This window comes from Desarmillaria tabescens (genome assembly GCF_030435595.1).
Source record: "Desarmillaria tabescens strain CCBAS 213 chromosome Unknown EV420scaffold_4, whole genome shotgun sequence".
Lineage (NCBI taxonomy): Eukaryota > Fungi > Basidiomycota > Agaricomycetes > Agaricales > Physalacriaceae > Desarmillaria > Desarmillaria tabescens.
The window spans coordinates 319,896-332,603 of record NW_026848303.1 but is presented as its reverse complement, the minus strand read 5'-3'; the positions used below and the strand labels follow the sequence as shown (position 1 = coordinate 332,603).

The 12,708-nt window shown below is 48.2% G+C and overlaps 4 protein-coding genes across 4 annotated transcripts; 1 reads left to right on the top strand and 3 right to left on the bottom strand.

Annotated features, from left to right (window-relative positions):
- Positions 1-241: 241 nt before the first annotated feature.
- On the top strand, positions 242-742 carry EV420DRAFT_1636507 (uncharacterized protein; the record flags this gene model as incomplete). The annotated part of the gene is made up of 3 exons (XM_060476597.1): positions 242-406; positions 457-570; positions 632-742. 3 exons carry the CDS (start codon positions 242-244, stop codon positions 740-742), a joined length of 390 nt encoding a protein of 129 aa, XP_060336778.1.
- A 285-nt stretch (positions 743-1,027) lies between these two features.
- On the bottom strand, positions 1,028-2,875 carry EV420DRAFT_1743848 (uncharacterized protein; the record flags this gene model as incomplete). Its single annotated transcript, XM_060480085.1, has 12 exons — positions 2,664-2,875; positions 2,530-2,602; positions 2,403-2,480; positions 2,296-2,348; positions 2,146-2,239; positions 1,823-2,085; positions 1,556-1,696; positions 1,482-1,520; positions 1,413-1,432; positions 1,285-1,353; positions 1,193-1,219; positions 1,028-1,141 (listed from the first exon to the last, which is right to left on the bottom strand). The coding sequence occupies exons 1-12, from the start codon at positions 2,704-2,706 to the stop codon at positions 1,028-1,030; spliced, it is 1,014 nt and encodes a 337-aa protein (XP_060336777.1). The 5' UTR covers positions 2,707-2,875.
- A 139-nt stretch (positions 2,876-3,014) lies between these two features.
- On the bottom strand, positions 3,015-5,027 carry EV420DRAFT_803541 (uncharacterized protein). The gene is made up of 15 exons (XM_060483515.1): positions 4,888-5,027; positions 4,764-4,836; positions 4,636-4,713; positions 4,532-4,584; positions 4,380-4,473; positions 4,069-4,331; positions 4,002-4,016; positions 3,893-3,948; positions 3,824-3,842; positions 3,730-3,768; positions 3,660-3,679; positions 3,531-3,608; positions 3,444-3,476; positions 3,280-3,385; positions 3,015-3,227 (listed from the first exon to the last, which is right to left on the bottom strand). Coding segments are annotated over exons 1-15 (972 nt in total). The 5' UTR covers positions 4,931-5,027; the 3' UTR covers positions 3,015-3,225.
- Positions 5,028-6,764: 1,737 nt separating this feature from the next.
- On the bottom strand, positions 6,765-12,588 carry EV420DRAFT_1326369 (RecF/RecN/SMC N terminal domain-containing protein). The gene is made up of 19 exons (XM_060468754.1): positions 11,534-12,588; positions 11,290-11,481; positions 11,058-11,237; positions 10,672-11,004; positions 10,510-10,617; positions 10,331-10,459; positions 10,137-10,281; positions 9,877-10,082; positions 9,746-9,823; positions 9,539-9,697; positions 8,811-9,484; positions 8,250-8,754; positions 8,081-8,190; positions 7,783-8,030; positions 7,521-7,732; positions 7,292-7,471; positions 7,123-7,244; positions 7,010-7,074; positions 6,765-6,952 (listed from the first exon to the last, which is right to left on the bottom strand). The coding sequence occupies exons 1-19, from the start codon at positions 12,569-12,571 to the stop codon at positions 6,906-6,908; spliced, it is 4,731 nt and encodes a 1,576-aa protein (XP_060336775.1). The 5' UTR covers positions 12,572-12,588; the 3' UTR covers positions 6,765-6,905.
- Positions 12,589-12,708: the final 120 nt, after the last annotated feature.

Below are 12,708 nucleotides of genomic sequence, written 5' to 3'. Positions count from 1 at the left end.
GTAATTTGAAAATTGATAATTACTCTGATGTTGTGCGGCCTTTGTTTCCGTTGTTAGTGGGTCCTACTCTCCACCTGATCGACCTTCTCATCTTCCATGTTCCTGAAGCCTTGATGTTGTTCCTTATACTTATCATAAACGGAATGCAAGCGACGCCTTGATGAGCGGTGTTCGAACTTTTTGGTACCTTATAACGTACAACTGTCAGTTTCATCTCGTCTCGTTCAGCCCACAAGTCAGGATGGCCACTGGTACAATCCAAACAGACCGCGTCCGCGTCGCCCTTCTATTCAAGCGAAAAGAAGGACTCACGCTTGAGGAATTCTACACTCACTGGTTCGAGGGTCTCTCGAAGATGCTCCTCTCGTCTCCCATCTTCCTGGATAACGTGCTCAAATACGAACGGGTGAGGTCAAACTAGGTCTCCATAATTCCCCGTCTAACATATGTTGTCAGTTGCGTATTGATAACGAGACTGCGGCAATGCTGAAAACCGTAGGGTTTGAGCCACCGGAACAGTGGGATGGAATGGCTTTGCTAGAAGCAGAAAGCTTCGAGAAGATATTTGCTGTACGTTTCTTGTTTTATTCTGCTTGAGACGACAAAATAGTACCTGACGTTGGCTGCGAAGATATTTGAGTCGGAGGAGTACAAGACGGTTATTGGTCCTTACGAGGACCAATTCTTGCAAAGAAAGGCCGTTCAGATCTTCCCCCTTGAAATTTGCTGTGTTCTTGGATAAGACCGAGTCGAGTCGACCGCATCTATAATTGGATCATACCTATAGTTATTCTTGGTCTATTTCTTCCGATTTACTTTCGGTGGTCTGGAAATAAGTAGCGGGTGCTGTATGACGCTCAATATAGAGTGGCGGGCGGGCGGAAAGGCATATAAGGAGTGGTTTAGAATACAGATTAATTACTTCTCCAAAACTAACAAGATCATCGCAGGTAACATAATACACAGTAATTAAGGCTCCGGGTTTTCGTTAGTATCAACGGACGTCCTCTGACTGTCCCACACCGACCTACAAGCCTTGGTCTTTTGCAGCATCCGAGTCATCCGAGAGGGCCATGCTGGTATTCTTCTGTTTACGGGGATCTCTCATCTCATGGCTCTCGTACTCGACACTTATGAACACCTGTTGATCTACATGAGGGTTGATCCTAGAGAGATACAAGGAAGTACTTACTCCCTGTGACCGAGGCGTGGTATGGCCCTATAACGGACGAAAAGGCGGCCGTCATGAGATTACGACGAAATTGTCGTTGAGAAAAATCGTACCTCGTTGCTATTCCATGGCATGGTTAGAGCGGACGGTTCATCTCCGATATCCTGGGTGTGGGGTCGGCGCTGTACACGGATCGTTTACAGTGAGAATCAGTAATTGTAACAGATACTGTATTACGCACAGCGTTAAGACTCGAAAGCGCTGAACAATTTTCAGCGTCATCAAATCCAATAGCTGTAGAGATACATACCTGAGTTCGTATACAGTTTGGGTAAGATGAAAGCGACACCTAGGAGGGAGCTGTTAGCTTCGAATACAACAAACATTGAACGGTCCGCACAAAGATAATAAGGCTGCCTCTGCGAGAAGCATAAGCAAGGAGGTAAAAGTATTTGGATTGAGCACTTGCCTTCACGCCGAGAATTAAACCGACGTCAATTATAGCAATGGTCGCAGTAAGAAGCCCTATCGAGTATGTTAAACCTTTCAGCGTGGGCCACAAAAAGTAGAGAACTTGCCGTTTTGCATAGTTACTAACAACTCCGACGCTTCAGCATAGAGCAAAACATCTCAATTCGAACGAGAACTCACGTCGAATAATTCTATTCAAGATGCGATTCGTCCGTCTTATGGAACCTTTCGCTCGCTGCAAACATATGGTGATAACGACCGCAATGATGAGGTCCCCCAGTGCCGCTGGAATGAGCCACACGAGAGAGGGCGCGTCCAGTTTATTACGGAGCTCGTTCCAGTCAACCGAGTCGATGACTAAAAAGCCGATTATGCTTGTCGCTACACCGCCGGCCGAAGACGCCAATGCGCATAAAACGATCACACCGACGATTACATAGTTCCTATAATCGGGGAGTTTGGTCAGAAACGGCACTTGACCATTCGATGAATATACAGCGTACTTGGTCAACACCCAGATCTTCCATGCAAAAAAGCCTTGAACCATTCCTGCCATGATGCCCGCCAGAAGAGGATCGGTTGTGGCGGTCCAGTCAGCTGTGGAAAAAGTTGTAGACTAGGTGTTTGATTGAAGGCTTTGAGAAGTCACTTGCCTTTGGTAAACGCGACGAGATTCCCAAAATTGTCGATCAGGAGTTTATAAACCCTGCAAAGAAGTTACAACTAGGAAGATGCTCGCTGTTGTTGCAACAGCTCGTACCACATAAGCACAAAAACCGTGTTGAGAACGTCCAAGGCAAAGAGAACCACGACGAAGACCTTTAGCCAGATGTTGTCCCTTGAAAAACGAATCAGAACATGTAGTAGAAAAGGGGGATTATACTGACTTGGGGTAACGGTCGAAGTAAATGTACAGCTGCACAAACATGGCACCCAAGAGAAGGATGCTCAGGAATACGGCTAGAAGGAGATGCGAAGCTCAATCCAACCACTCGAGGGAAGATTTAAAAAATACACTTACATATAACGACCCCACCGAACGGGTCTGAAATCACACTACTCATTTCCAAGGCGAAAGGGGGGAGGAAAGGGAGGTACTAGCTGCACTTGTCTGCTAGGCCATTAATAGTACGCTGCTTAGGGAGCAAATAATACGTCTGAAACCTAACACAGCACGGGATCTAGTACAAAGGTAAGGTCGCATGCTGAACTCTAAAAAAAGGCTTGATGAAGGTATTGTTCAAGAATCAAACTAGCCAAGTCCCGAATTTGAAATAAGATCCCGATATTGCCGCGGTTGTAAGCCGCCGGCGCTCACAACTGAGATACCTCGGGCGGCTTGATTCTCCGCTCTTGTGCTTGCCGTTGATCACATTCACATTCTTGAGCAACTACGTCTTTTGTTTTGCATTGGACTCTACATTGTCTCTAAGTACTACAGCCCACATATCATCAACGTCTATAATGCAAAGTGTATCTGAATCAGCCACCATTATATCGTACACCCTACACAGTATAATAGCGTACTACAGAGAGAAAGGTGCGACCAGAGAAAGGACAAAATGATAAGAAAACATTCGCGGCTCTGAGAGAGAGAGAGGTCAGACAGGGTTCCGACGTAACTCTCGGCGACTCACATGGTCCAACGCCCTCATGTTTGGGGATATCCTCTGAGGAGACAGTAGTTTCTGCATCGCGACGATCCGAGTCCTGATGCCTTCCATATTCCACGTTGACGAACATCTACGCAGACTAGGTGATTAGCTGTGAGTTCGCCTAGTCCAATCCGAATAATACTCACTTGTGGTCGTGCGGTGAGTGGAGAGGCGTGACCCTACCGTCCCGGAGGTGAGATGAAGGTAAAAGAATTTCAGTTAGACAAACGTACCGGGCTACTGCCCCAGAAGCCGGATACCATACTCAGAGATGTTATATCTTCCCCTATATCGTTGTGTTGGATGCGGCGCTAATCATCAATGAGCATACTGAAGGATGTTATCATGGCACCGCTACTCACAGAATTGAGACTAGACATAGCTTTGGAGTGTCAGCCTAAAGCGACCTTCAAGGGAGATGACAATGCTCACCAGAGTTTGTGTACAGTTTGGGTAGAATAAAAGCGACGACTAGGACCAAAGGATCGAATTAATGTACATGTGGTCATTAGGTCGAAGTACGTACAGAGATAATAAGGCGTATCCTACAATCCAAACGTCAGGGCGGTCACATATAAGATTGCTTAATGCATACCTTGATAGCAAGGATCAAAACAAGATCAACCACAGCGATAGTTGCCGTGAGGAGACCTAGGACTCGAATAAGGATAATCATACACCTTTATGAGCATTCATGGACTCGCCGTTTTGCATAGTCACTACCAAAGCATCAGCCCTATTACTCGTCGCGGAAACATGAAAAGAACTCACGTCGAATAACCCTGTTCAAGACCCGGTTGGTCCTTTTGAATGGACCCTTGGCGCGGTGCAAGTAGACGGTTATGACGATAGCGATGATAAGATCAGCTACCGCCGCCGGAATGAGCCATATCAAAGCCGGGGTATCTAGTTTGACGCGCAGTTCGGGCCAATTCATGGTGTTCCAGACCATAAAGGCGATGATACTGGTAGCAAAGCCTCCAGCGGAGGACGCTAGGGAGCAGGCGCATATAATGAAGATGAAGAAGTAGTTTCTGAACTTTGATGAGCGTCTTAGCAATGATGATTCGAGTGGAACGCACTTGGTTAAGACCCATATTTTCCAAGCGAAGAAGAACTGGACCATTCCCGACATGATACAGGAAAGGAGAGGGTCGGTTGCCGCCGTCCAGTCCGCTATGGAAGAAAGAAGGTCAGAATAGAAGGTCCCGTCAATGAGAGGAGGGATTGTCACCTTTGTAGAAAGCTTCGATATTTCCAAAGTTGTCGATTAGCATTTTGTAAACCCTACGGAGGAATCAGACATCTCATCGGCGGAAAACGAGGGGTTCTACATACCACGCAAGCACAAAGGCGGAATTGAGGATGTCCAACGTAAACAGAACCAGGACGAAGATTTTGACCCACATATGATCTCTTCAGAGACAAATCAGCGTATGAAAATAGGAGCTACCAAATCGACTAACTTTGGGTAGTGGTCAAAGTAAATGAACAGCTGCACAAACATCGCTCCCAAGAGGAGGATGCTCAGAAATACCGCTACGGGTAACGGTCACTTTTATCGTATAGAATATGAACAAGGATACGTACAGATGAGAACGCCGCCGAAAGGGTTAGAAATTGGACTGCTCATACTCGACAGTGGAGGGGGGTTGACATCAGACAATAGCACGTCCTCACAACTATTAAAGGACTGCCCAGCGATGCCATATTAAGTATAGGCAAAGATCAACTGTAAATACGTTTGAAACTGGGGTGTCATTTGATAGCAAGCGTAAGGAATAAATTGCGGATCCAAGACACGAGTTCTTGTTTTCTGAGACAGGAATGTTCGGTCCGGGCGGTGTGCGGGAATTGATCGAGTCACCGAGGACACGAGCCGCGGCATCGCCGCGGCAAGTGGGGTGTTCCACTCAAGTTTTACCTGCTAGCCGCCGCCGTAGGCTCCCTATACGTCCGTGCGATCGATATATACATGTCTTTACCCTTTACTGTCCATTAAGTACGTCGAACATCATCCATTCCGCCGGGTTTTTCTTAGGCCTCTCCCTCTTTCTTCTCCTGAGTAACGTGTTGAGATGTGAACACGAGCGGACCTACCACCGGCGGAGTTTCCCTGCACACTGTCGTCGGAAAACTGGATAACTGGAATTATTGGTCTTACTTGATGTTACGAGCACCTTCCGGAGGTATGGGGCCCGTAATGTTGATTGCGGCGGAAGATATACCGCAGAGCCGAAAGTATGCCTCACCCCATGAGGGTCGCAGAATGCCATGTAGCATATCTGTATTAGATTCCATTACGGACGGCGGAGACACTGTTTCTAAACGAGCCTTCTAACGATTCACCGTCAGAAAAATCCCCGTAACCTAGAGGGAAGCTTCATTAGCACGCAAGAAACATAAGCAGTGGCACGGATGAACAGGAATCAGTGTTGCGAAGCAAGCATATGTGGTTGATCTCATACCGCCCCCGCTGCAGTGAAGTCCCACATGTCGCGCTGCCGCCTGAATCATCCTTTGATGCGTAAGCAAAAAAATGCAATGTAAGACTCTGCCTTTGCCAGCGAGCCATGAATCTCAAGGACCACGTCAGCCAACTAACAAAGAGTCGCGAAAAATGTTGGTCCAGCCTTACAATAAACACCTCGGGAAACGAGTGAGGATGTATTGGGTATTTAGACACTTTTGGGCTCAGGCGGTAGCAAACGCAGGTTCTTTGACCACAGATGAGGGGCTCGACTCTTTTACTAGAACATCATCGAGGGAGCTATGAAAGACTACGCTCACCTCAGATTCAGCTTGGTAGTGGGCCGCCGCCGATGCGGTACTGCAGCCACGGAAACGAAATGCTTGGCCCGAGCCGAGCCGTCGGGTGGTTCGGTGACCTGTCTGACCACGGGAAGAGGTGTCTGAGTACGGGTACTTTATGTTCCGTCCTGTATCTCGTGACTACTGTTGAACTCTGAAAAGCGAGAAATGCGCTACAGAGCATTCTGGACGATGAAAAATTGCCTGGACCCTGGTGCCCTTCTTGTAGAGCACGCTTGTTCACCGATACGCGCCGGTATCATATATAAATGTCAGAAAGATAGCGAGCCGTACAGCTGCCATGGAAGTAGCACGGCTGTAAGTGAAGCTGCCAGAAAGATGCAGTAAACCGTCCTCGTATGGTTTTTATTGACGTTCCTAGGGCAAAAGATCGCGCCTTCTTTCAAAGAGGCAGTCCAGTTTCCAGTTTCCGAGCCCACGTCAAGTAAAAGGTGAGAATAGTGGCAGTGGTTGAAGTAATGGGTCAAGCCGCTGATGGGACTGGCAAGGAGAAAACGGTGTTTACGTCTGCTTGTCTCGGAGTAGTTACGATCACGTGCATCCTTAAGAGGGTTTTTTTGGACAAGGATGCAACAATGATGGATCGGTATTCAAGTAGCCGGGACGCTAGTGCAGCAATCGTGAAATGTTCAAACGCTCCCTCAACTTATTTGAGTCTCCTTCAAAATGTAGATTTGCGAGGTAAACACCAGACACTAACCCTCTATACAATATTACAGCTTAAATAGATTGTCAAAAATTACACGGAGAAAATATCGTAAACAGATCATCATCCACTACGCCGTCGACTGGTGCACGAGAACCTTGTTATCAATGGATATACCTGCAAACAAGAGATCAGCAAGGTAGTAGGGAGGGACACTCAAGAGGAAACACTCACTTTGCGTAGCATTGTTCGTCTTGTAAATTCCAATGAGACGTTGACTGAGTTCGAACATGTCGTTCCTGCGCAATCCATTAATTATCATCAAAAACAGTAAAACAGCTACCCACCGAAGAGAGATAATGATGAACTGCGCGTTCTTTGTCCGGTCTTTGATGTAATTAGCAACGATAGACACATTACGGAAGTCAAGTGCGGCATCAATTTCGTCCATGAAATACAGAGGCGTGGGCTATGCACACTGTCAGTTAATGTGAGAATTCATGAATAGTAACATACCTTGAATACATGGAGCGCAAACACCAAAGCAAGGGAACTCAGCGTTTTCTCACCACCAGACAAGTTGGATATGTTCTTCCAGCTCTTTTTCGGAGGCATGACACTGAAAATGATGCCTTCGGAGAAAGGATCCATGCTGTCCACTAGCTCCAGCTCGGCGTTGCCTCCAAGAGTGATCATCTAGCGTCGAGGTAAATAGATACCCAGAAAGGAAGATAGAAGTATTCACCTGATACATCTCCTTCAGCTTCAAAGAGATCAAATTGAACCCTGCCATAAACTCGTCGAGTCGCTGCTTCCTTAGACGATCGTACTCAGCCTTCTGTTTGTCACGTTCTTGGGTGACAAGTTCGACATCGCTGGCGCGAGAGAAGAACTCTTCCTCCTTCGCTTTGTAATCGTCCAGAACGCCTAGGTTGGGCTGGGGTTTCGAGAGTTTCTCTATAGCGAATGTTGGTCAGCATATAACCAATACATTTTATCGTACTAACCTTCAAGCAACTGGATATCAGCGACCATATCTCGCTTCCGGAATTGGGACAGCTCCTCGTTACTATAGATGTGAAGCTGGGTTCTAGGATCCTCGTCACCATCTTCACCGCCTTCAGGATCAGGCTTAACACTGTGCCCGCGGCTGCGGCGATTTGAAGCCGGTTGATGAGAACCTTCACGACTTTCGTCAGCTTTGCTATCGCCGTCTTCGTTTTCGTCATCATCCTCATCGTCGTCGTCATAATCACTAGACCAAACATAAGAACCCATCACAGGAAGAAATGATGAACAACGAACTCGATTTCCTCCAGCTGAAGTTCGTCATGCTTCTCTTGCCAGTGAATGATCACACCTTCATTCTCCTGGAAGGCTTCTTTCGCAATTTGAGCCTTATGTTTCAGTTCAGCCTGCCAACGAAAATAGGTTTTTCAGAACCAATAGGAGCATGATGAGATAGAGACTATACCTCTCGTTGAATAAAGCCCTGGACCAACTCAAGCGTCTCATCCAGCTCCTCCTTGAGTTTCTGAAGGTCGTCTGCCATGGTGTCTTCGGCTTCCTTGGCCTTTGCAACTTTGGCGCTCAGGTTAGCCACATATGCCCTCACTTCCTCGAGCTCTGCGTCCAGATTCTCCAGTTCCTCCTCGACTTCTTTCTGCGAAACAAGGTTGGTATCGAGCGATGCCGTCAGCCTAGCAACATCATTCTGCGCTTTCTTCTTGGCAACCTCGGCTTTGGTGATCTCATCGTTGGCAAGACCGAGGTGAAGCTTGATGCCGTCAACCTTAGAACGCTGCGCGAGGAGTTTGGCTCCGCCTATCTCAAGAATTCTCTTTTCGAGTTCTTTGATAGCAGCTTCGATCGTGCTTGATCGCTCTTGCAACTTTTTGAGATCCGCGGTGTAGGTAGCGATGTCCCTCTCAAGCTTAGCTATGCGAGTCATGTCACCATCGTCAGGTTTGCTCTGGGCCCTTAAAAAAGAAACCTTGTCAACATCGTATCGAGTCGGTTCAGAAACCATACGCACTTCAGCTCACGAACCCGTTTCTCAGCATCAGCTATACGTTTCTTCCCATTCTCGATATCCATGCCCAACTTCTCGAAAGACAAATCAATTTCTGGTCCAACCTTTAGCAGACGATCGCGTTCAGTCTCTGCTTCACGGCTTTCTTGAGTGGCAAGCTCTAGCTGCTTCCTCGCCTCCTCGCTTTCACGTTCGTAATTTTTGAGAACATTTTGGGGGACAGCCTCAGCAGCGAATTTGGAGCTCATGCCACCTCGGGCCGGTTGGCCACCTCCTCCCATAGTACCGCTCATATCTATGAGCTGACCAGACAGAGTAACCACACGGTATCGTTTACCACCGAAGGCGATGCGGTTGGCTTGTTCCATATCCTTGGCCACAAGTGTCTCGCCTACGCCCTTGTAAAACGCGGGTGCGAATTTCGGGTCCTTGGGAGTAATGAGATCAAACAACCTCGGCACATTCTCGGGTGTTGGCTTCTTGCTCATGTCAAGTTTGCCAAGTTTCTCTAGCACCAAGATCGAAGTACGACCTGCATTTTGCGACCGCAGATGCTCGATACAGGCCTGGCCTTGTTCGACTTTGTCGACGACCATATAGTTCAAGTTACCACAAGCGGTGGTGACAGCAACGTCGTACTTGTCGTCGGCGATCTTGCCAAGGTTTCCTAGGCGACCCTACGATATCTCAGTGAACAATGACACAGAAAGGGAAGAAACATTATATCTTACATGGAAGCCCTGAACGCGTCCTTGCTCCGAGAATCGGGTCAAACATTCAAGTACTCGACTCTGAGTCCGGCTTTCAGCTTGAGATGACTTGGCTTCGTCAACCTTCTGACGAGTGGACATCGCCTTGGCTCGGCACGATTGAACATTAGCTTGCGCATCCTTAGAAGATAGTTAGGTGACATCAATCGTAGCACAGGTTCAGCGTACTTGATAACGTTTTTCTGCGGCTCGGAGCTCGTTCTGAGCCTGAGCCTTACGTTGGCGCAACTGTCCTTGCTCTTGAACCTGTTTGAGAAGAAATAAGATCATCGAAGGTCCGGAATGAGGTGCGATTATACCTTCGCAGTTTGATCAGTGCGCAATTCTGCCAAAGATTGTTCTGCATCCTTGCTTAGATCCTTGATACGTTCCGCCTTCTGGACAAGGGCATCCCGCTCGCTCGTTGCAACGTCGATTTCAGCTTGTTTAGCATTGAGTTTGGTCATCCAAGGTTGGAGTTCCTTCTGCTTAGTCTCAATCTGATCGTGGAAGACCTGGGTCTTGTCTAGTGATCACATATCAGAAATGAGCGTAGAAAAGACTACGAAGAAAGGCACACCTTTGAGGCCTTCGGTAATGCTCTCAAGAACCTTCTCTTCTTCGAGCAATGACGCCTCATACTTCTCCACGCTGCTCTTCTCCTTCTTCATCTTTTGAGTACTATCCTCAATTGCACGGCTAGCAGCCGTCTTGGCAGCCGTTTCCTAGAGCAAGATTTTAGGAGCTGGCAGAAACAGGAAGGACTACACGCACCTCTGAGATGGTCTTCGTCACCTTCTTCAGCTTGGTACTCGCATGCTTCCTACGTTCCTTAAGCCCAATCTCGCGTTTTTCGTGGTCCTGCAGATCCTGGTTTGCAGCGGCGGCAGCTTTTTGGACTTCCTTCGAGGAAGTGAGAGGCATGTTAAGACAAGGCGACTGAAATAGCTTACTGCGTACGCTGCCTCGCGTTCCTTGTAGTGTGTCTGAAGTTGGTCCAGATGCTTGCGGTCGTTAGCGTTGCGTTCAGTTTCCGCGAGCACGGCCGCGTCGCATTTGTCCTAGAGTGAGTTGGCTATGTTCAGATACCATAAATCGTCGGTCAAAGCGCTCACCATCTCTGCGCGCAGAGCCCCTTCCTTACCGAAAGCCTGGGCGAGATACCATTGCCACAACCTTGATTCCGCCCTGATATGCTCATTTATGAGTTTCTTCCAGGCTATGGCCTCCTTCCGCTTCTCATCCAAAGAGTTCTTCTCCTTCTCAACAATCCGAAGGCGATTCATTTTGTCTGACCGTTGCTCTTGCAAGTCATCGACCTTTTGAAGAGCTTCGTCTATGCCCTCTTTATATTTAGAAGTACCTATAATATCCTCGAGATACTCGAGAAGTCCCTCTTCGTGTTCTGTGCCTTTGGGTTTCATCTGAGCAATCGACTCGACCTCACCCTATAAATAAGAAACATAAGTTATGGGTCACCTATAATCGCAGAGAAACGAACCTGAAGAATTAGGAATCGATTGTGGTCCAAGTCTATGCCGCGGCCTTTGAGCAAAGACTGAACCTCTTTGAAGTTACTTGCCCGTCCATTGATCTTGTAAATACTATTGTTCGTCTTAAACGCCTGACGACTAACGACGAGGTCGGTATTAGGTACAACTTCATAGTCGTCGGGGCCAGGCTATGCGAATTATTCATTAGGTGGGTCTTTCTCCTCAGAAAGCATCACATACCAGATCTATGATATCGCGGAAATGAACTTCAACACTACATTCATCTAAATCTGGGTACCGATCCGAGTTATGAATAAGCTCAGAAAGTTTCCCTTGCCTCATTTTCGTTGCGCGGTACCCAAAAACGAAAAGCAGTGCGTCGATAGTGTTAGATTTTCCAGAACCATTGGGGCCTACAATGGAAGAGAAAGACTACGGGAGGCGTTAGACTGCGAAAAAAAGAATATACGGAACTGAAATGAACCTTATGAAAGGGACCGATTTCCTGCCGGCCGGCGTAACTCTTGAAATTCACCAAAGCCATTTTGTGAATGACGAGACGTGTCTGTGGACCTTGTGGTTCTTCCAGCTGCGTCGCTGGAGCCCGGGAAGCAGGAGGTGCTCTGGAGATCTGATCCAAAAGAGATCCTTCTGCCTCAGGAACCCTCGTCTCTACATGCACACTAGGAGGACGAGACGATGATGGTTTCTCAGCTGTATCTTCCTCGACCTCGATCTGTTGAGGCGGGGTGGGAGAACGGACTCGCGCAGGCTTCACGACCTCTTCTTCCTCTTCCTCCTCTGCTATGTCTTCGACAGTAGGTTTTGAAGAACGCCGAGAGGATGATGGATTACCCGCTGACCTCCGGCTATGATCTTCAGGAGCGTCTTCGACGGATGAGTCCATTGCGCGTTCGTCATCATGCTCCTCGTGAACGTGTGTGGCACGACGAGATTGGCGTGACGCTGGCTTGGTGGATTTCCTGGTTGCTTTGACGATAGGCTTCACATCTTCTTCTTCGCTATCTGCAGCAACCGACTCGGATGCCCGAGAGCGTGAAACTCTCGTAGACACGCGAGAGGGCGGCTTGGCACTGGAGCCTCGAGTCGTCCTGCGAGTCGGCTGACTATGTCCGTCAACCTCCATCTTCGCATTGTCGCTTTTCTTCGCCAAGCCAGCACCAGCCCTGCCTTTACGTTTCGGCTGCTCCTCTTCACTCTCCTCTCCCGATGAATGCTCCAATGACGGCCTAGCCTTCTTTACCGGTGGTGTATCGGAATCGTTCCTTTCATCATCTGTTTCGGGAACTTCTTGAAGAGAGGTCCTGGTACGAGTGGAAGCACGAGACTTGGTGGATGGGCGTGCCGATGTGCTCCTGCGAGATCTTGACGATTGGTTCTCCTTTTCCTCGGCGTCTACATTGATGACTTCGGCGGGCCTCTTGCGTTTCAATGGTGCTGGTTCTGCCTTTGCAACAGGCTCTACGGATGCCCGGGTGCGGGAGGAGCGTCGGGGAGGCATTGTGCCTGCGATGGTGGTGGTGGCCGTCTAGTTCGTTGATTTGCGACGCGTCGATGTCACACACCACGCGACATGTTACAGTCACAGGACCCAGGGATCTGAGCCGCCTGACCAGCAAGCCGGCTTTGTTATATATT